Source organism: Corylus avellana, chromosome ca7, assembly GCF_901000735.1.
Source record: "Corylus avellana chromosome ca7, CavTom2PMs-1.0".
Lineage (NCBI taxonomy): Eukaryota > Viridiplantae > Streptophyta > Magnoliopsida > Fagales > Betulaceae > Corylus > Corylus avellana.
Window position 1 is genome coordinate 23,817,067 of NC_081547.1, and position 21,197 is coordinate 23,838,263.

General features: G+C 37.9%; 1 protein-coding gene across 2 annotated transcripts in view; it reads left to right on the forward strand.

Annotated features, from left to right (window-relative positions):
* Window positions 1-2,342: 2,342 nt before the first annotated feature.
* LOC132187706 (BEACH domain-containing protein C2) overlaps window positions 2,343-21,197 on the forward strand; it is a 43,076-nt gene continuing 24,221 nt past the window's right edge. Inside the window, exons 1-8 of one of the 2 annotated variants that reach the window (XM_059602110.1) lie at window positions 2,343-2,585; window positions 3,282-5,373; window positions 9,863-10,650; window positions 13,072-13,782; window positions 14,661-14,795; window positions 17,527-17,631; window positions 17,845-17,958; window positions 19,302-19,378. In XM_059602110.1, coding sequence (XP_059458093.1) covers window positions 3,342-5,373; window positions 9,863-10,650; window positions 13,072-13,782; window positions 14,661-14,795; window positions 17,527-17,631; window positions 17,845-17,958; window positions 19,302-19,378 — 3,962 coding nt within the window. In that variant the 5' untranslated portion in view covers window positions 2,343-2,585; window positions 3,282-3,341. The remainder of the gene's footprint in view (window positions 2,586-3,281; window positions 5,374-9,862; window positions 10,651-13,071; window positions 13,783-14,660; window positions 14,796-17,526; window positions 17,632-17,844; window positions 17,959-19,301; window positions 19,379-21,197) is intronic. The other variant, XM_059602111.1, reaches the window with a different exon arrangement.

Below are 21,197 nucleotides of genomic sequence, written 5' to 3' on the forward strand. Positions count from 1 at the left end.
ACCAGAGCCTTTTGCGCGTATCTCTACTGCGAGGCCCTCCGAGGATGGTGCTGCTGGGGGTGGCAAAATGGGTACCTGACACGACCCGATTACGACCCGCGGGTACCCGTTACACGATTGGCCTATATCCAGATACGACCCGTTTAGCTAAACGGGTAATCGGGTTTGACACGATTACGACACGAAAATAACCGAGTAACCCGACACGACCTGTTTTACCCGTTTAAAATAACCGGGTCTAAACGGGTAGACACAACCCGACACGACTCGATTACCCTAAACTATAAAATAAAAAATAAAAAATAAAAAATAAATTTCAAAATTGTAATAATAATACTAATACATCAATATAGTCAATGAAAAAAATTGAGTTCTAAGAGATTAAAGGCTTTAATAAATGATAAGAAAAAAAAAAAAAATTGGAAAGTGACCGTAATTGACAAATTGTACTTCAAAATAAATTACTAAACTCATAATTTCACCTAAACTTAAAAGTTAAAAGTTAAAACAAGTAAGTTCATTTATTAAAATAGTCTACTTATAATTTAGTCCCACATGTAATAAAAGTGTTAAAAAATTAATTTGAACAAAGATACAAATTCTCAGACATTTTTTTTAGCATCCAACCCTGGGCCAATACTCAAAATTTTTGAATTCCATGAGAGCCATAGAAGACCAAGACCCTTATTTAATTGTGCAAATACATTTATCAAAATATGTAATATAATAGAATAGTTATAATTTAAGTGATTTTCATTTTAGCAACAACAAGGTAAAGTACAGTAAAATTTTTCTAAAGATCACAAATTTGCGATCCGAAACAAACAATGGCATCAATGCTTAGGGAGTTCTTCATTAGTAGACATTAGAATGGGTTAGATTACTGGGAGGGTTACAGACGGGGTTTGTTCAAAAATCAAAATGGTAAAGTTACTAAAGTAATTGAAAACAGAAAGAAAACGTGAGGTACAGAGGTACTGGCCGTCAGCGACTCTGTGAGGCAGAAAAAAAAAAGCAACAAAAAAAAAAAAACCCGGTCTGGCGGGTCGACCCGCCAGACCCGACGGGTCAACCCGCCAGACACGAAATTTTCGGGTCGTAATCGGGTCTAGATTAGCCCAAACCCAATACCTGTTTTTTCGTGTCGGGTTTACGGGTCGTGTCAAAATTGCCCGCCCTAGGTGCCGCCACCCTATAGCTTTTTGTGGGTGGTTGGCTACCCATCTGTTTTTTTTTTTTGCTTTAAACATTTAAAATAAAAAATGGTATTTTGGAAAATCTTGTTATTGTCCTTAGGAATCGCTATTCCTCTCATTTTTGAGATGAATGACTATTCTAGTGTGTAAGGGATTAAGAATCACTAGATACTAGGAATAGACCTTTACCAAACAAAAAAATGACTATTTTATAAGAATAACCTAGGGGTGTCAATCCGGTCCGGTTTCCCAGTTTTTGCCCAAAATCGGAACCAGAACTGGGGTACCTGGGTTTTCAATTTTGAGAAACAGGAACCGGAACCGGGACCCCGGTTTTACCCGGTCCGGTAACCGATTTTTTTAAAAAATTGATTTTTGGGCTTATTTAAGGTATTGGGCCTAAAATAAGCCAATTTTTTTTTTTCATAAGTTGGCCCATTTTTTAAAAAATCTATTAGTTTTTTTGTCTAAATTAAAGGGGCTTTGTTGTGATTGTTCCAAATAATTAAAAAATAAACCTAAAAAAGTCCAAAAATTCGAAAAAAAAAAATCAATATTTTTGCCTATTTGGGCCTTAGAAATAAAAATTTAATTTTTTAAAATACCCTAAACCTAAACCTCAGTGTAAAAATATATATATATATATATAATAATAATAATATATAAATATTATTAAATAAAATGGAAACCCGGTTCCGTATTCCCGGTAAAAACCGGGTACCAAAAACCGGTACCGGAACCAGGGTACTCGGTTTTTGGATTTTTCAAACCGGAACCGGAATCGGTACCCCGGTTTCCGGTTTCCCGGTTTTCCGGTTTTCTGGTTCCGGCTTCGGTTTCCTGGTAATTTTTGACACTCCTAGAATAGCCATTTTATTTCAGGGGTCTATTTTGCGAACCAAACATGCCTAAATGTTACTAGAATTTATATATAATTTGCTGATATACATTTGCATGCATAAAAAATTTGTAGATTAGTTAGAGGTGTCGTAAGTTTTTGAGTTTCGTTCGTGCTCCTTCCATCATATGCCTCTTCACTTACAAGCCAAGCAAAAAAAACAATATTATATCCAAATATTAATCAATATATTGTTTTTTATTTTATTATTATTTTTCATTTTTGACTGGGCAACCACAGGCCTAGCCTATTTTAGTTGCTAAATCCACCACTCTCATTCCCTCTCGCGCCCAATTCGCCTTCTCTTTCTCCCTCCGAATCCATTTCTGAAGCTCTCTCTCTCTCTCTCTCTCTCTGTTCCTTCACCGTGCCGATAATTTTATTTTCCAATTTCAATCAAATTCTCGCTGCGAATCAAAGACAGACACGAACCGGACTTGAATTTTTGGGATCCAGTTTTTCAAAGCTACGAATTTGATCCCTCCTTTCTGGTAAATCTTCCACTTGCGTTTTTTGATAATCAATGGAAATTTTCGCTCTGATCTGTGCATTTCCTTCTTAAATCAAGGAAGTTTGGATCAGTATACCCATCAATGTATGGTCTGGTGTGCCAGATCCATTGCTGCTTTGATCTATTCTACAATGCGATACGATCTTGTGTTGTTTGATAGTTCAATATGTATCTTTATATGCATCTGTTTGTATGTATAATCTTTTTGAGCTGGATCTGTGATTCTTTTGTTTAAATTCTCTGCCTGTTTGATTCAGACCTTTAATTTTTTTTCTATGTCTTGGAGTTTATGGCACTTAAGATGGTCGTATTGGCCATAACCTTCTGTTTGGTTGCTGAGAAACCCGTGGAATGGAAAAGAACACGATATGTTGAATGGTATGCTTTTTGGCTTTAAAAAATGGAGGGCTCGCCTTAACCAGGCCAGAGATAGTTTCTGTTTCCTTTTTCTTGCATTCCATTTCCCACTAAATCCGCGTGGGGTTTCTTTTAGGGTTTTCCCCTGTAGTTCGTTGGATCAGTTGGTTAATTTTCAATTCTTGAAAACTTCATTTGATGTACATGCAAAGTTTTTAGCTGAAACATTACTCTACCTTCTATTAAATAAGTGAATTACGTGTTTAATTCATTAGTTTAAATTGGTTATGACTCTGATTTTTTTTTTTAATCTTTGTAGGTAGCTTGACATGTATATAGTGTGAATGAGTATTTGTTAGATTTATGAAGCAATATTAATATGGAAGAAGAAGAAGAAACACAAAAAGTCACGGAAGTTTCTGAGATGGATCCAGATAGTCATGAAGTAACCAGTGGTGTACAGGATAGTGTAGGATCTTCTTACCATGAAAATCGCGATACTACCAATGGAATTGGTGCAGAGATTGAAGATAAAAATGTAGGTTTTCTAGGAGTTGATTATGTGACTACAGTTGTGGATGAAGAACAGTTTGAGCAGGTATCTTTGAAAGATCAAGAGAAGTTGGCTGGTGAATCTCAAGGTGGTAATCTGGATTCAAAGTACTCTCCAAATTCAGATCATGTAAGACACTCATCCAATCAGTTTGAAGATGCTTCTCAATTATCTGGCACATTTGTGGCAGAAATTGATTCTTCTGCAGTTGCTGAGATGAAGCATGATCACCCTCTATCAGGCCCTGGGCAAGAGAGACAATTAGGTCATACCATCAAGCAATCTTCCTCGTCGACCACTCTTGATTCTGCTGCATATTCTCCCATTGGTTCACCACCAAAGCCTAGGCCAAAAGCTGTTATGCCGAATGTGTCTCCAGAGTTGTTGCATTTAGTGGATTCTGCAATTATGGGGAAGCCTGAAAGTTTGGACAAACTAAAGAATATTGTGAGTGGTGAGGATAATTTTGGAAGTGGGGATGAAATGGACAGCGTTGCATTCTTGGTAGTTGATTCACTTCTTGCGACAATGGGTGGTGTTGAAAGTTTTGAAGAGGATGAGGATAACAATCCTCCTAGTGTTATGCTAAACTCCCGGGCTGCCATAGTGGCGGGCGAGCTTATTCCTTGGCTTCCATGGGTAGGTGATTCTGAGGTTATCTTGTCACCTAGGACACGTATGGTTAGGGGATTGCTTGCTATATTACGAGCTTGCACGAGAAATAGAGCAATGTGCTCATTGGCTGGTTTGTTAGGAGCTCTTTTAAACTCGGCAGAGAAGATTTTTGTTCAGGAAGTTGGTTCGACAGAGCAAATGAGATGGGATGGAACTCCTTTATGCTACTGCATCCAATACTTAGCTGGGCATTCACTCAGTGTTGTTGATTTGCATAGATGGTTTCAAGTCATTACAAGAACGCTTACCACTGTATGGTCGACTCGCTTAATGCTTGCCTTGGAGAAAGCAATGCGTGGAAAGGAGTCAAAGGGACCAGCACGTACATTTGAGTTTGATGGTGAAAGCTCTGGTTTGCTTGGGCCTGGTGAGAGTCGTTGGCCATTTACTAATGGTTATGCATTTGCAACGTGGATCTATATTGAATCATTTGCAGACACATTAAATACAGCCACTGCTGCTGCTGCAATTGCTGCTGCTGCAGCGGCCAAGTCTGGAAAATCATCAGCTATGTCAGCAGCTGCTGCTGCCAGTGCACTTGCTGGTGAAGGCACAGCACACATGCCGCGGCTATTCAGTTTCTTATCTGCTGATAATCATGGGATAGAGGCGTACTTTCATGCACAGTTTTTAGTGGTTGAAAGTGGTAGTGGAAAGGGAAAGAAGGCTTCTTTGCATTTTACTCATGCATTTAAGCCGCAATGCTGGTATTTTGTTGGTCTGGAGCATACTTGCAAGCAAGGGCTGCTTGGGAAATCAGAGAGTGAACTCAGATTGTATATTGATGGATCCTTGTACGAAAGTCGTCCTTTTGAGTTCCCTCGGATCTCCAAGCCACTTGCATTTTGTTGTATTGGGACAAATCCTCCTCCTACAATAGCTGGTTTACAACGTCGGCGTCGTCAGTGCCCTTTATTTTCTGAGATGGGGCCTATTTATATCTTTAAGGAACCAATTGGTCCAGAAAGGATGGCACGGTTGGCTTCTAGAGGAGGAGATGTGCTGCCTTCTTTTGGTATTGGTGCAGGACTACCATGGTTAGCGACAAATGATCATGTCCAAAGTATGGCAGAGGAAAGTTCTCTTTTGGATGCAGAAATTGGTGGATGCATTCACCTTCTCTATCACCCCAGTTTGCTTAGTGGGAGATTCTGTCCAGATGCTTCTCCTTCGGGTGCCGCAGGTTAAATCATTTTCTATGTTCTTTAACTATATTTTGATCAACATCACATTAGATATAATTAGGCAGTTCTATATCTACATAGCAAGCCTTTGGTACCTGATACATTGTGCTCTTGTAGTAGATTTTACTTTTACAGATGCCTGTGCATTGGGGGCAGAGTCGGTAAATTAATATTGGGTGAGGGAGAGAGGGGAGTGGGGGGCTTGGACTCTAAGGATTCCTACCTTAAAAGTTATTATTTTTTTAAAAAACCTGAAATTATTTATTTATTTTTTAGATAAAACCTGAAATTATTATTCTAACCTGTTCTTATGAGAGTGCACATGTATGTTTTTTAATTTCTGTTTGAATAGAAGTTTATTACTTATCTTAAAAATTATTACTTTAACTTCTTGTTTGTAAAGTGTAAATTAATCAAATATAATTTGATGCCATTTTTGTTGATCTATTGTATCTGACACAATAATCATTTTAGTCAACTCTGGAGTTCCATAAATCACTAAAACGTATTGGAGAAAAAGTAATGTTTTGCATAAGGATTGATATCTATTATCTGTAAGTGGCTATGATGCAGGAGCAGAATATATATATATATATAGTTTAAAAAGTCACGGTTACTGATCATGTAACTGTAGTAGTATTGTTCATGCAACTGTAGTGAAGCAGTGTCCAGTTTTTCATTTAGGGGTTTTTATGTCTTTTTGAGTTATTTTATTTAGGTTATTTTTTATGGCTGGGATTTTATTATTTTAAGCCAATGAGCTTTAGCTCAAATAGTACTTCCTCCCTTTGTAGCAAGGTGAAGGGTGAGGACGTGGGTTCAAGTCCCACCAGGTGCGTATGTAACTTACCAATATAAAAAAAGGATTTAATTTTAATGACGGTTTCTATGGTATAAAAGTGTCCTTGAGGGTTGCAATCATATTTGTATCATGATTTTCTTGTTCTTTTTGCCCCTACTACCTAGGTAGCTTCTCTTGAATACTTTCTGTGGGTTTCTATGGTATAAAAGTGTGCTTGAGGGTTGCAATCATATTAGTATCATGATTTTCTTGTTCTTTTTGTCCCTACTACCTAGGTAACTTCTCTTGAATACATGGGGAAGCCTTACACTTTTAATGATATCTCAATTAATTATTAATAAAAAAAGGTATCTAGATTTGATAATTTTTTCAAAAAGTAATTTATATTCTTTCTTTGCCTTGGCTGTCTAGCCCAGTAGATAGTTCTTTTGTCTGTGGGTTTAATATCTTTTGCTCTTTTTGATCTCTAAATATCTCTAGTATGCATTAAATCTATCTCTGTGAGTTTTTTTTTTTTTTTTTTTCTAAATCAATCTAATATATATATAAGTAATTCATATCATTAATAAGCGCAGAGGGGCACAACTTTAGTACACAAGATGTATACAAATAGTTTCCATCAATGACTAAAAGAACATAAATCCACAAATTCAGAAAAGTTAGAAATATGAGAAATATTAAATGCCCTGTCCATATATAAAGTGATTTGACCAAGATGTTTTTAAGCTCTTCCATTGACTTCTCACGATATTCAAAATATATTGCATTCAGCTCTCTCCATACATTCCATATTAAGCACAAATGAGATATCCTCCAAGCGGCTAAACCTGAATGACTTTCCATTGACCTCACCAACAATTTAAAAACTCTATCATCCTTCTAGGCATGACTCATTTTACTCTGAAAAAGGCTAAAAAATCGCACTCCATAATTCTTTGCCACTTCACAATGGAGAAGAAGATGATCTATGGATTCCTCCACTCCTCTTACACATGTAACACCATTCTACCTTTATTACTCTTCTCTTTCTCATGTTATCCAAAGTCATAAACTTATCAAGAGCTGTTGTCCACACACACACAAAAAAAAACTCACTCTCAATGAAACATTGACTTTCCAAAAACTCTTCTAAGAAAAAGATGAACCCCCCAAATTAGATACTCAAGGAAAAAGGACCTCACTTCAAACTTTCTCATCTTTGAAGGGATCCACCAAATACGATCCTCACCACCTTGTCTCAATTTGAGGGAATGCAACAAATCAAAAAAAATGCCATTACCAAACTTATCTCCTATTCCTGTATAGATCTTATAAAAGATATATTCCACTGAATATCACCATTGAAAAACTACATATTTTATGTAATCCACACCTCCTTAAAACAAGCAATGCTAAACAACTCTGGAAAAGATTCCTTAAGTGGTTGATCCCCACACTATAAATCATGTCAGAATCTAATCTTAGATCCATCTCCCACTTCATATCTGAAAAATCTCGAAAAACTTCCCACCTTCTCCTAATATGTTTTCACACTCCAACCTCTACCTCCTTAGAGCACCAACCTTCTCCCATACTATCATATTTTGCTTCCACTGCCAAACTCCACAAAGCCTTCATCTCCGTAGCGTACGGCCATAGCCACTTACCCAGCACTGCTTGATTAAACTTAATCAAGTTTCTTACTCCCAATCCACCAGTTTGCCCAGGAGAACAAATCTTTGACCATTTAACTAAATGGAACTTAATCTCCTCCTTGATACCTCCCTATAAAAAACCTTGCTGAAGTTTCTCAATCCTTTTAGTCACACCCATTCAAACAGGAAACAATGACAAATAGTATGTGGGCAAAGTACTTTTGATCATAGTCAACCTACCACCCTTTGACAAATATAGCCTCTTCCAACCCACCAACTGCCTCTCTATTTTTTCGACAATGTCGTTCCATATAAAAGTAGACTTGTATGGTGCACCCAAAGTAGAATTACTCCCAATATTTCTGGCCAAACTTTCTACAACATCCACCTCACAATTGGAATGATCTTTGATTTTGATAAATAAATCTTTAACCTCGATACCGTTTCAAAGCATAAAAAGAGACACCTTGGATTACGAAGGTGTTCACCATTAGCCTTGCAGAAGATCAATGTGTCATCTCCAATGGAAATCAAGAAGTTATTGGATGATTTTTAAGAGCTTGTTAGTGAAGAGTTGCCAAAAGGGCTCTGACTTATGCGAGAAGTCCTAATTGCAGAAGTAGCTGTCTAGCATGGAAACCCAGCCTTTTCATGGTTATTTTGATCTCTATTGCTTTCTTTGATCTATAAATGTCTCTAGTACCAACCAGATCTATTTTTATCGGTTTTTCCTACATTAGGCTAAGTTGAACATGGTTAAAATAATTATTTGTGAGTCTCTTGATAAAATATTTGCAATTACTGTTTGAAGAATATAGTTCGGCCTATTTATACAGAGGGTTCTAAGGGAAATATAAAAAAAAAGGTCCAAGGTAAGGAGACGCATCTGAATCTTATTGAGAAAGATAACTGCAGGGGTCATAACAGAATGATGAAGTTTGTGGACGTAACACAAGTATAAATTTGAAAAAGCACTAGGTTGTTATGGAAATATGAGAATTTGCAGGTGAGGTTTATAAAAATCTTTTGAACTGGATGTTGGGGTTTTGTTAAGCATTTTGAAGCACATAAGCGAGGTTGTGTTCTTGTTTATACAAGTCTTTAAGGAGGAAGGGTGGTGGGCAGGGGAAGAGCCCTCTGTCAGCCTCTGCTTCCCTTTTCTTGCCTATGGAAGAAATTCTTTTTCTTGTGAGGCTGAGCTAATGCTTTTCTAGCATTGGTTCAATTCAATTTTGTTAAATTAAAAGAGTATACCAATAACAGAATAAGTTGATTAATAAGTTTTTTTTTTTTTGTCCTTTCTTTTCTTTATTCTTAAGCCTCCAATTCATTTTGATACTCATAATTTGTATTGATCCCACCTCTTTCTTGTATCTTTTGCCAGCTTTCAGATGTCAAATAATAATGCTTGGCATTGATATATGATTCCATGGAAATATCTCTACTTTAAAGAGTATATACTTTTTTTTTGATGTAATGCTTGGCATTGATATATGATTCCATGGAAATATCTTTACTTTTAAAGAGTATATACTTTTTTTTATTTTTTTATTTTGGGGAACCTCTTCAAGGCAGGGCCCTTCGGACTCACCCTGCAGAGTAAACTCCGGTCCCGTGCACTGCACCCTCGGAAGTTTCCCTACACGGAACTGGTTAAATCGCTGGCTTTTCATCAGGGGGTGTGGCCCCAAGAGATTGTTTGCACCCATGAGGTGTTGAACCTTAGACTTTGAATGGAGCAAACCTTAAGACCAAGGCCTCCACCTTGAGCCAACCTCTTGGGGTAGAGTATATACTTAAAATAAACCTATAACATTTATGTGTTTTCTCATACACTCTACTTACTTTTCTGGAATATTTGCTTATAGTTGGGTGTCTTTCTTGTATACTTATTTTTACTTTGGTTGCGCCTTTTCACTTTTTAATGAATTTGCGATTACTTATCAAAAAAAGCTTTTTTGGAATATGAAAATTGTCTTATGCATCATGCCTGGAATAGTTTGCTAGCCTGCTTGTGTCTTCCTTCTGAATTACCCATCAGTTATGATTCAGGCATGCTCCGACGACCAGCTGAGGTTCTTGGGCAAGTCCATGTTGCTACAAGGATGCGACCAGTGGAGGCTTTGTGGGCCTTGTCCTATGGCGGTCCCATGTCTTTGCTTCCTCTAGCAATAAGCAATGTTGATAAAGATAGCTTAGATCCACAGCCAGGGAATCTTCCTTTATCATTGGCCACTGCCACTCTTGCTGCCCCAATATTCCGAATTATTTCTATGGCTATCCAACATCCTTGGAACAATGAAGAGCTGTGCCGTACCAGAGGGCCTGAGATTCTGTCAAGAATCTTAAATTACCTTTTGCAAACTTTGTCTTTTCTTGAAGCTGGAAAGAGTGATGGTGTTGGAAATGAGGAACTTGTTGCAGCCATTGTCTCTCTTTGTCAATCTCAAAAGACTAATCATGCCCTCAAAGTGCAGCTTTTTGGCACGCTGCTATTGGATCTGAAAATTTGGAGCCTATGCAACTATGGACTACAAAAGAAGCTTCTGTCATCACTGGCAGACATGGTTTTCACAGAGTCATCAGTAATGCGAGATGCAAATGCCATTCAGATGCTTCTTGACGGCTGCAGAAGATGCTATTGGACAATTCGTGAGAAGGACTCAGTAAATACTTTTTCTCTAAATGAGGCAACACGTCCAGTTGGTGAAGTGAATGCTTTGGTTGACGAACTCCTGGTGATTATTGAACTTCTAGTAGGAGCAGCACCTCCTTCTTTGGCTTCATATGATGTCCGTTGTTTGCTAGGGTTCATGGTTGACTGCCCACAACCCAATCAGGTTGGTTTACAATGTGGAAGATTGTTTCTCTAAGTAGGATTCATACTGGTGTGGCTGTTTGCTTGATGCTGTTAATCTTTGCTTCTTTTTTTCTTTTGTTTTATATATTATTGACTTTTGCTTTTGCTAATGATGAGTCTTTTATTATTGGTTTTAAAATGCTTACTATATAGTTTCTTGCGAGTTTTCCACATTAATAATTTTAGGTGATACGAATTCAATGTGCATATTAGTCATTACATGAATTTAAAGATGGTGGATGCAGTCATATTTTGTATTATATATATGGGGAAAATGCAGTTTACCTCCTTGAAGTTTCAGGAGTTTTTCAATTTTAACCTCAAAGTTCAAAAATTGGCAATCTACCCCCCTGAAGTTTCAAAAATTGGCAATTTAAACCCTCTGTTTAATTTTTCCGTCTAAATGGACGGAAATCTATGAAATTACATCATTACCCTCAGGCTTTTTTCAAAAAAGTTCCGTCCAATTTAACAGAAAAATTAAACGGAAGGTTTAAATTGCTAATTTTTGAAATTTTAGGGGGGTAGATTGCCAATTTTTGAACTTTTGGGTTAAAATTGAAAAATCCCTGAAACTTCAGGGGAGTAAACTGTATTTTCCCCTATATATATTGTGTGTGTGTGTGTGTGTGTGCATTATTTCTATTAATTATTGGCATTTCCCTTGTTTCTGTAAATGTTTTTCGGCTCATGCCATTGCTAGTATCCCGTGTATCTTTTATTTGTGTAATTAGATTGAGATTTTGTGGGTAAAGCACGAATGAGTTTTAAGCCAAAGTAGTAACTTGATTAATTGAGATGAAAAATAGTGATTTTGATAGCTAAAAGTAATTTGTTAAATCTTTTTTAGTCTTGTCTCCTTTGCTGCCTGATTGCATCTTAATTTTTTCATCTTCAAATTTGAGAATCAAATGAAGGTACTTTTGTAGTTTTCCATCAAGTAATATTCCTTCTTCACTGTTGCATGAGTTGTCACTTTAAGTAAATGTAGCAGTTCTCAGCCCAATTGTTCTATGTGGTAGCTATTTGTCCTACTTAACATTGAAAAGCATTATTTAGTCCAAATATTGGAAGTTATGCTTCTGAGTTGGTTGGCCAGAACACCAAGTCAAACTAGAAAGTGTCCTATTTGTTGGCGAAAATAAAGATTGGATTTAGAGAGCGCAATGATTTTTTTTTCCATTGTCAAGGTATAGAAGAAGTTATGTGAACATTAGAAAGACCGGAAACCCACTATCTTTATGTTTATTTTCATAGTTCTAGAAGAAAATCCAAACAAAGCCACAGGAAAATAGTTCTAGTAGAAAATCCAAACAGGGCTATGGTATCATAGTGCTAAACTGTCTGTCTGTTGAGAACTTGGTGACATTAACAAACTACTCAAAGCACAAAACACAAAACACTTTTTTAGAAAACTTTTTACACCTAGGAATATGTTGAGAGAACAGGTGCTTGATTTTTCATGTGTAGGAGATAACTTATTAGTTTAAAAAAAAAATTAAAAAAAAAAAAAAATTAGAGAGAGGTGGTTGCAACCGCTTCTAATAGAGGAGAGGAGTTACTGCATGACATCCCAACAGGTCAGAGATGGCCGTACCACAACAGGCCAAGGTTGGCCACAATTGGGGTGGTCTTGCGGTTACCTTGGCTAGTTGGGGTGGTCCCACGGGCACCTCGACTAGTTCGGGGTGCACCTTGACCAGATAGGAGCGGCCGTGCGGCCACCCCTCTCTTCCGTTGAGGGTGGCTATACAACCACTCTTTTGTTTTTTAATTTTTTACAAGTAGCCAACTCTACACCTGCTTGTGTTTTCTTAAAATAAGCATTCTTAATACCTGTTTCTTTGAAAACACAACCAATTAATTTTCTTAAGTGAACCCCACCGAAAACATTTTCTCAAATGTGGACCCACCAACAAACTCTTCTCACCTTTATACCACATCAAAACAATTTTTCAAACCCAACCCAAAAAAACATTTTATCATAACCATTATCAAGCATACCCATAATTTTTTGAGGGAGTGAAGATTCTGATTATATTCATATAAAGAGTTTGGGTTAATGTGTTTTAGGTGTTGTTTTTTGTTTTTGGTTTGAAATAGTGTTCTAATGTGACATAAAAGTGAAAACTGTTTTTTTGTGTTTTGGATTGTTTGTTAATGTTTTTGTTTTGAGAACAGAAAACAGAAGATAGAAAACAAAAATTTTAACAAACATAGCCTTTTACTTTTTCATGGTTGTGGTTCTCCATGAACTTTGTGTTTTGTTGTTTTTGTCTCTTCAGAATTAGGCAGTGATAAATAGCAAACTATCCCCTCTTTGTTATCATGGACATGAAGTGTTTATGGTTCATGTTGATATTCAAGGGGATTTTGTATGAACTATTTTCTTATTATTCAGGTTGCAAGGGTGTTGCATCTGATTTATCGGTTGGTAGTACAGCCGAATACATCTAGAGCTCAAATGTTTGCAGAGGCATTCCTAGCATGTGGTGGGATAGAGACACTTCTTGTTCTGCTGCAACGGGAAGCTAAAGCCGGTGACTATAGTGTTCCTGAAATTGTGACTGAGAGTGATGAAAATTTGTCAGTCCAGATACCTGAAGTAGATTGTGGTAGTGGAGTTCCTGAGAGAAGTTGTGATGATGTGGCATCCGTGGAGGAAAAAGAATCTGTTTCGCATGAGAAAGATTTTGATTCTCATCCCCTTGAAAGTGGTACCAGTCCTGTTGCCTTTTCCCCCAGTGTGAAAATCGAAAGGATAGCATCTGCTTCTGAGAATCCTTTAATTAAGAACTTGGGTGGTATAAATCTATCGATTAGTGCTGACAATGCGAGAAATAATGTTTACAACAGTGACAAAAGTGATGGGATTGTTGTTGGGATCATAGGGCTCTTAGGTGCTTTAGTAGCATCGGGGCATTTGAAAGTTGGTTCAGGTGCTTCTTCGGATATGACAAGCAACATTTTCGGTAGTGGGCTGCATGACGGAGGTGGTACTATGTTTGATGATAAAGTTTCTCTTCTACTTTATGCTTTGCAGAAGGCTTTCCAAGCAGCACCGAATCGGCTCATGACTGGCAATTTATACACAGCTTTACTTGGGGCTTCGGTATGGCTTTAGCTTGTCATGTCTCCCATATTGACTATTACATATTTGATCATCAGTTTATCACTGGTAATCATGGTCCATGCAAAATCCAAATCTGCAATTCTCTTCCTATTGTTTTATTTGGTAAAACCTCATGACCTAGCATGGGAGATTTTTTTTTTGTGCATGTTTTTGGCATATAAATATACCCATTTGTATGTATGTATGTCGGACTGAATGGATATGTTGTGTGTGTTGGTAGGAATGGATATGTGATATTCTATATACAGAAATTATTATTCATTTTATAATGAAAGGTCTCAAGCTGTTTCAATTTCCATTATTTGGTCCACTCTGTTGAAAATTGAGGCTTTTGATGAAGTTAATGTCTGCATCTTGAGTCTCTGCTGCACCCTTATGGTGCCATTTATCTCAAGATAATTTTTTTTTTTTTTTAAGTACTAAAATTATCTACAAGATATTACATTTTTAAAATTTTGTATCTTCTTATATTATAGGCTGCTGTATTAGCCTTCACGGTTTTGTGGATTATTGTTAATAAATCTTTAAGTTGCTTCTTGTTGTGAGGTCATTGTTTTGCTTGTTTGTGTGGATTGGTTTTTGAACGGATGCTTGATTTACAGATGCAATTCTTTCACTCTTCTTTTTTAAGGACCTTCAAATTTGCAAGGGATAGTTGTGTTCAAAATGCAATCTGTTAAGATTCAATCCACACTATTTAAGTCTCCTCAATCGAAGTTCTTTTGAAGTTCCCTTAAAACACTCCTTAAAAGCTCACTTTTTATGAGCTATGCTGGTTTCAGTTGATATCTTGTAAGCGTTATAAACATATACTTTGAAAGCAAGAATCTGATCAAATTTTCCTGCATTTGTTTCAGATTAATGCTTCTTCGACTGATGATGTGCTGAACTTTTATGATTCTGGTCATCGCTTTGAACATTCGCAACTTTTGTTGGTTCTTTTGCGTTCACTTCCATATGCATCTAGGAGCTTGCAAAGTCGAGCTCTACAGGTATTATTTTCATGTTTCTCATGCTTCAACACATGAATTCATTTTATGTAAATTTCTTGAATGAATGGTTGTGTGAGTTCTGCTTGCAGATTGTATTGCATTTCAATCTGCATGAAATCAATTACTTGTGGCTTTCATGTTTGATATCTGTTAACAGAGTGAGAATCAGTCTCTTTTCAGATTTTAATATTTAAGGGAGGTGAATAGATCTCAATCATATTTGAGATTATTTGTTTTTCAATTTACTTGAAAATAGAAACAAAAAACCTATCAAAAAATTTACTTAAATATATTAAGAATTCAGAAGGGATTACAGGATGGTTTAATATTAACACACATTATTTAGTGGCTCGTCATTGTTAAAGAGTTTGACAGAGGACGTATTCTCTATTTTACTGCATCATTAGTCTGAGGCCTTTTTTTTATTAACTAACAGCTGCTTATGTTTCTCCTTTAGTGATTAGTTTTCATGATTTTCTTGTTCTTTTTGCCCCTACTATCTAGGTAGCTTCTCTTGTATGCTTCTTTTGTACATGAGGACGCCTTATGTTTTTAATGATATCTCAATTAATTATAAAAAAAATGGTATGCCAAAATACTAGTGTATTTTATTTTAATTCAATCTTTCTTTATCTAGAGCTCTTCCAAATGTAATTTGCATATATATTTGCTTCCAGCCAAGTGTTGGTGGGAGTATATAGTGTGTTGTCAATTGTTATACTGTCCAATGCGTGCACACACACACACACATATATATATATATATATTTGATAATTAATGTTGTATATATAAAAAAAAAAAGCGCAAAGCGCCTTTAAGTACACAAGAAAGTATACAGAGGTAGCCCAACACAAGCCCGAAAACACAACCCAAGATGACCCAACTCAAAAAACCCAACAAGAAGCCGCAGCCAAACAGAAAACCCTAAAAGAGAACCCAAAACAGAAGCCCACAATAACCCAGCACTAGCCCTAAAAAACCCAAAACCCCTACTGCACCTTAGGAGGAAAAGAGAAATCATTTGCAGTCCCAAAACAACCCCGTCGGCGCTGGCATTTCTCCGAAGAAAGTCTCCGACCTCTAGCCTCAAAATTGATGGAGCACTCCAAATTCTTGAGCTCCCTCTTTCCCTTAACCTTTATGGGCTCTCGTTCCGCTTCAACCTTCGAAAAAAGATTCAAAAGCCTTTTCTCGTCACCTCTACACGCCAACCCCACAAAGGGAGCGAACTTCGCCTCATCAAGCACCACCTCGGAATAGCCCTCCGCCCCCTTCTTCGAAGTAGCTGCCACAACTTCGGCCAGCAACTCCTTGTTCTTATGCAGTTGTTTAGCTACCTTCTCCTTCACTCTCTGGGCATACCCCAATTGAGACTTAGAAACAGAGGAAGCCGCCCCATAGGAAGGAGTAGACATGACTGTAGAACAGACCTGCATGTCTACAACCGCAGAAGATGCCTCCTTCACCACAGGCAAAGTAGGAGAAGCGAGTCTAGACCCTAAGAACTCCCTTCGGAGCAACCCTTTCGCGGAAACAGAGACCACCGAAGCAGCAAGAGAAACAAAAAGATCCCCAACCCTGGACAAAGTACATACCGAAGTAGAATGCCGGACTTGTACAGTCTACAGCAACAACGCGGCCTCCAAAGAAGAACCATATCCCAATGCACACCCCTGATGAGATAACCCATCTCCCACCAACGCCTTATCCAATCCAACGTCCACAGGAGAAAGCGGTGTCGGAGCCAACACAGGAAGAATCTCAGGTGAATTGGGGATCACCAGAAGGATCTCCGGCCTGTGAGTATCCAACGGACAGCTAGGAAGAATCTCCGGCGAACCAAAATAGACGAAAGAGCGCAGAACTGGAGCAAATCCATCCAACCCTATCGGCGAACCAGGTCTCGCCGGAATCGGGGCCGGAGATAGAGGAAAAGAACTGGAAGCGGAACCAGATCCGGAAATAGGATCCGATCCGGGAACAAGATTCGATCCAGAAACCCGTACTGACTTGAAAACACGATTTGACCCGATAACCCTCACCGACCCAATTACCCTCTTCTTCCAAATGTACATGGACCTAGACAGGCCCAAAATCCCAACCCTATTTCTCCTACGAATGGGCTTCAAAGCTAACCCAGCAAGGACCCGGTCCAGCTCAAAATGAACTTGCCCTAAAAGCCTCTTCAACCCATGATTGCCGAAATCACCCTTCTTCTTTTTCGAATTCAAAGACTCAGTAGCCGCCGCCACCGCCAGTGACCTAGGAGGCTGCCTCTCCAACTCGAAACAATTCACCGCCATTCTCCCGGCTTCGATGTCTCTACATGCTTCCATCTGAATCAAATCCAGCACACGCACATGGTGGACTGCAACCTCGCCCACCACTGCATGTGGCGTGGAGCACCCAATAACAAAACCGGAGCCGGAGGGGAGCCCAATCGTGGCTTCAGAAAAAGCCTTCACTTTGCTCAGTTCCCTAGCGAATCTGCCCCATCCCCGTCCTTCGCGGCCTTCAGGCAACACGATATATATAATGTGAATATACGTGCATATATATGTTTACATTTTTCATGGAAGTTAGTTAAATGCTTGCATTTGTTATACTGTTGCAACAAGTTGCATTAGTTGCTTCAATGTCTTGCTTTTGTTCTTCACATTTTTGGTTTTCCTGATTTTGGTTCTTGATCTTCTGGTTTAGTTCTGAGCTGGTCCTCTCTATATGATTTCAGGATCTTCTGTTTTTGGCTTGCAGTCATCCAGAAAATAGAAGCAGTCTGACAAAAATGGAGGAATGGCCTGAATGGATTCTGGAAATTCTTATCTCTAACTATGAGGTGATGCCAGTGGACTGATGGACTCTCTCCTCTCTTATTTTATTTTATTTTTTATAATGTATTTTCAGTCATACAGATAAACCGTGAAATGTGACATCTTGTTCAGGCAAGAAAGTATTAGTCTTTTGTGGTGATGTGTGATCTTGTTTGTTCAGTATGTGCCAATATGCAATAATCCTTTTATTGAAGATTTTAACTTTATTGTTTTTACAGATGGGTGCAAGCAAAAACTCTAATTCTACAAGCTTTGGAGACATAGAGGACCTCATACATAGCTTCCTGATTATCATGTTAGAGCACTCAATGCGCCACAAGGATGGATGGAAGGTTAATTCATCTAATCTTTGACCCTTATTGCCCCTGTGGAATTTCAGTGGACTCCTGTATATCCTTATAAGTCTGTTGTGTATTATCATATTGATGTTGATACCATGTCTTTTTGTGCAATGGTTTGTTGAACATATCATTTTATTCGTTGCATTTGACTGAATGCCTGCCTTGGAGCCAAGTTTTAGCTATCAAGTTAAATTAAAGTTAAACCTTGGTGGAAGTTGATGAAATACCGGTATTTCTTTGAAATATTGGAAGTTTGTGCAAGTCAACAAAAGTCTCAAATTTTACTGAAAGTTGTGGTTCAAATTAATGTGATGCATAGAGGTCAACGAATTGTATGATATGCCCTTTCAAATAATTGTTGGGACTGCTTGTATCTGGATTGTCCGTGCTGGGGGACCTACACAATACGCAAATGGGTGGACAGTTTTTATATCTTGCACAGTCCTCCAGTAATTGTGGGATCTTTTCTCCCCCATAAACTTGTCATTGATTGGCATGCCTTCGCAGGAAAAAAGAAAAGTGCATGTGTATGTGTTCCTGGTATGTGCATGAATGCAGGACCACTTGCTTGTTTGGTTTTTGTTGTTTTGTAATTATCAGTTACTGCTGAAGGATATCCTGTATCAGTCTGTTTCTAACTAGTGCTGTAAAATGAAATACTTTGCACTCACAGGCACTAACTCATGCAATCCCACCTATCACCCTACAGTTGTTCTGTTTTGATTAGTTGATGAAGCTGGGAAGAGTAAAGTTTGTTTGTCTTATAGGGTTTCGGTATTCTATCTATGAGCATGTTAAAGCTGGGGTAATTTGGTTTCTCTGGAAAGCTGCCTTTTGAAACACATGACCAATCTTGCTGAATCAACTTGCTAGTTTATTTTAAAGTAAAGTAATGTCAAAGTAGAATCTATAAAAATAAGTAATGTGAAAATATAATGAAATGGAAGTAGAAAAAAAATCCTAAGTTCTAAAAATAATGGGAGTTAAGATATTTTTGATGTGGAGGCTGAGTTATCCAATTAAGCTCAATGGCCTTTGCTTGTTGAGGGTGAGCTAGTTGTTTGGCTTACGGACTGTTGTGCCTAGGTTTAACAACTGGCATTCAGAATCTTAAAATAGTGTTGATCCTACCTGTAAAATCTTAACTTGTCGATACAAAGCGTGTGTGATTGGATATACATATGCACACAGAACTTACAAATGAATGCCGGAAGTTCTGTCTATTTTTCCCTTACTTATGTTGGACATCGTTTGATCTTGATTAAATTTGCTTCCTTAATCTCTAAAAATGTCAGTTTCATTTATATAGTTTGGTTATTACTTCCTTTTTACAGGATATTGAAGCTACAATTCATTGTGCAGAATGGCTTTCTATTGTGGGTGGATCTAGCACGGGAGACCAGCGGATCAGGTACTATTATATATCTGTGGACTTATTATTCCTTTCTATTCATTAAAAAATAAATTATATATCTTTGGACTGTTCTGCAAATTGCCCCTGGTTATTTTTGAAAATAAATGATTTACAGTTGGCTTTCTTTACCTTAGTGTTACTGTGCTGTTGTTTCTTTGTACCAATCAGGTTTTTGATAGGTCTGCTGTGAAATTTTTTTTTTCCCTCAAGTAGGGTTGGATTTAGCTGACCTGCTATATTGCCATCCCTATTTGTTGTGAAAACGATTTGGTTTTTCTTTTAATATCATTTATTCAATAATTATAGAAAAAATAATATTTCATATGCACACAAACACACACACAGGTTGTGTGCTCTTTATGTGGAATAGTTTATCTATTCACATGTCCTACTTCTTTTTAATCGTTAGCGTGACTGGCCCGGTGTATGAATTGAATTTTTGAATTTGAGTGGATCATGTGTTGCACCCTATACAAATAGGAGATAGATAAAGGACCATGAGCCTTTGTGCCTAGCTACTCTCTCCCTTCTTCTAAATAGTTTCTTATTCATATCATGACTGTGACTCGAGTGGGAGGCTTGAGCTTGAAGGAAGGTTGTGGATCTTAGATATTTAGATTTGAGAAGGCGCACCCAAAGGCAATCTGCGTTAGATTGAACCTGCCAAGCAAGCTTGGAGATAAGGGCTCTATTATTGTCCCACATGAGACACAGGCCAAAGGCTGCCTTGAGTGGTCGGTTGACAGATGGACTTCCAAGATTTAAGGGTGAGGTTTTTTGATTTCTGTGTTGAAACCCCACCAAAAGTTTTTGAACAGGACTCCCAGGACTTGTAGACAGTTTTGGGGAGAAGAAAGGAATTCATGGTATAGGAAGGGAGAGTGGCACTGGCGACAACGGACTTGATGAATGGAGCGGCTAGCATGGGAGAGCAACTTGGCTTTTCAGCCCTTGATGTGTTGCTGAACTGATGTGAGAAGATCTTCAAAAGCTTGTTTCTTGGATCGAGAGATGAAAACAGGTAGGCCAAGTTGTTTAGCTTTAGATGAGAGCCGATTCTGATGGAGGATATCCTGTACCTGATGGATCATCTTCGGTTTGGTGTTTGTGCTGAAGAAGATGGAGGATTTGCGGACATTGATTTTTTTGGCCGGAGCGCTAGGCATAGTGTTCAAGACTGGTCCTAAAGGAGGTAGCCTTGCTGGAGTTGACTCGGCCCAATATGATAGGGTTGTCAGCAAAGAGAAGATGGGATATGGCAGGTGAGTTACGAGTTATTTTGATTCCTTTGAGATTTTCTGGCGTTCTTTCCAGAGGAAGAGTCGGTATAGAATTTTGGCTCCAAGTATGAAACCGAAGGGAGAGAGGGGATTGCCTTGTCGAAGTCCCCTGCTGGATGTAAACTTACCGAAGGGATGTGTTGAAATCACTTGCTTATTCTCACCATGGCTCTTTACCTATTATTTTTCTTTAAAAAAAAAAAAAAAAATTCAGACATGCGAATTGGTGTCTTACTTGGGTGCTAGTTTGAGACGCAACAATATGGCTAAAATGGCATTGCAGAGCTGATTTAGTAGAAAAATAGGAGGATATGGGCTCTTAGATCTGTCATTCTTGATAATATTTGGAAATTTATGATTAGCAGACTATTTAGATAATTCTATGCCTTTTCATGGTCAGTTAAAGTCTCTTTTGAAATGTGTTTTTACTGTTTAGAATTGCCTTTGATTAGGTTTGTCCGACTCAGATCGTCTCGTGGTTTGTGCAAAATGTTACCCTTTTCTAGTTGTCTGGAGAAAATTTTGTAGAACAATGA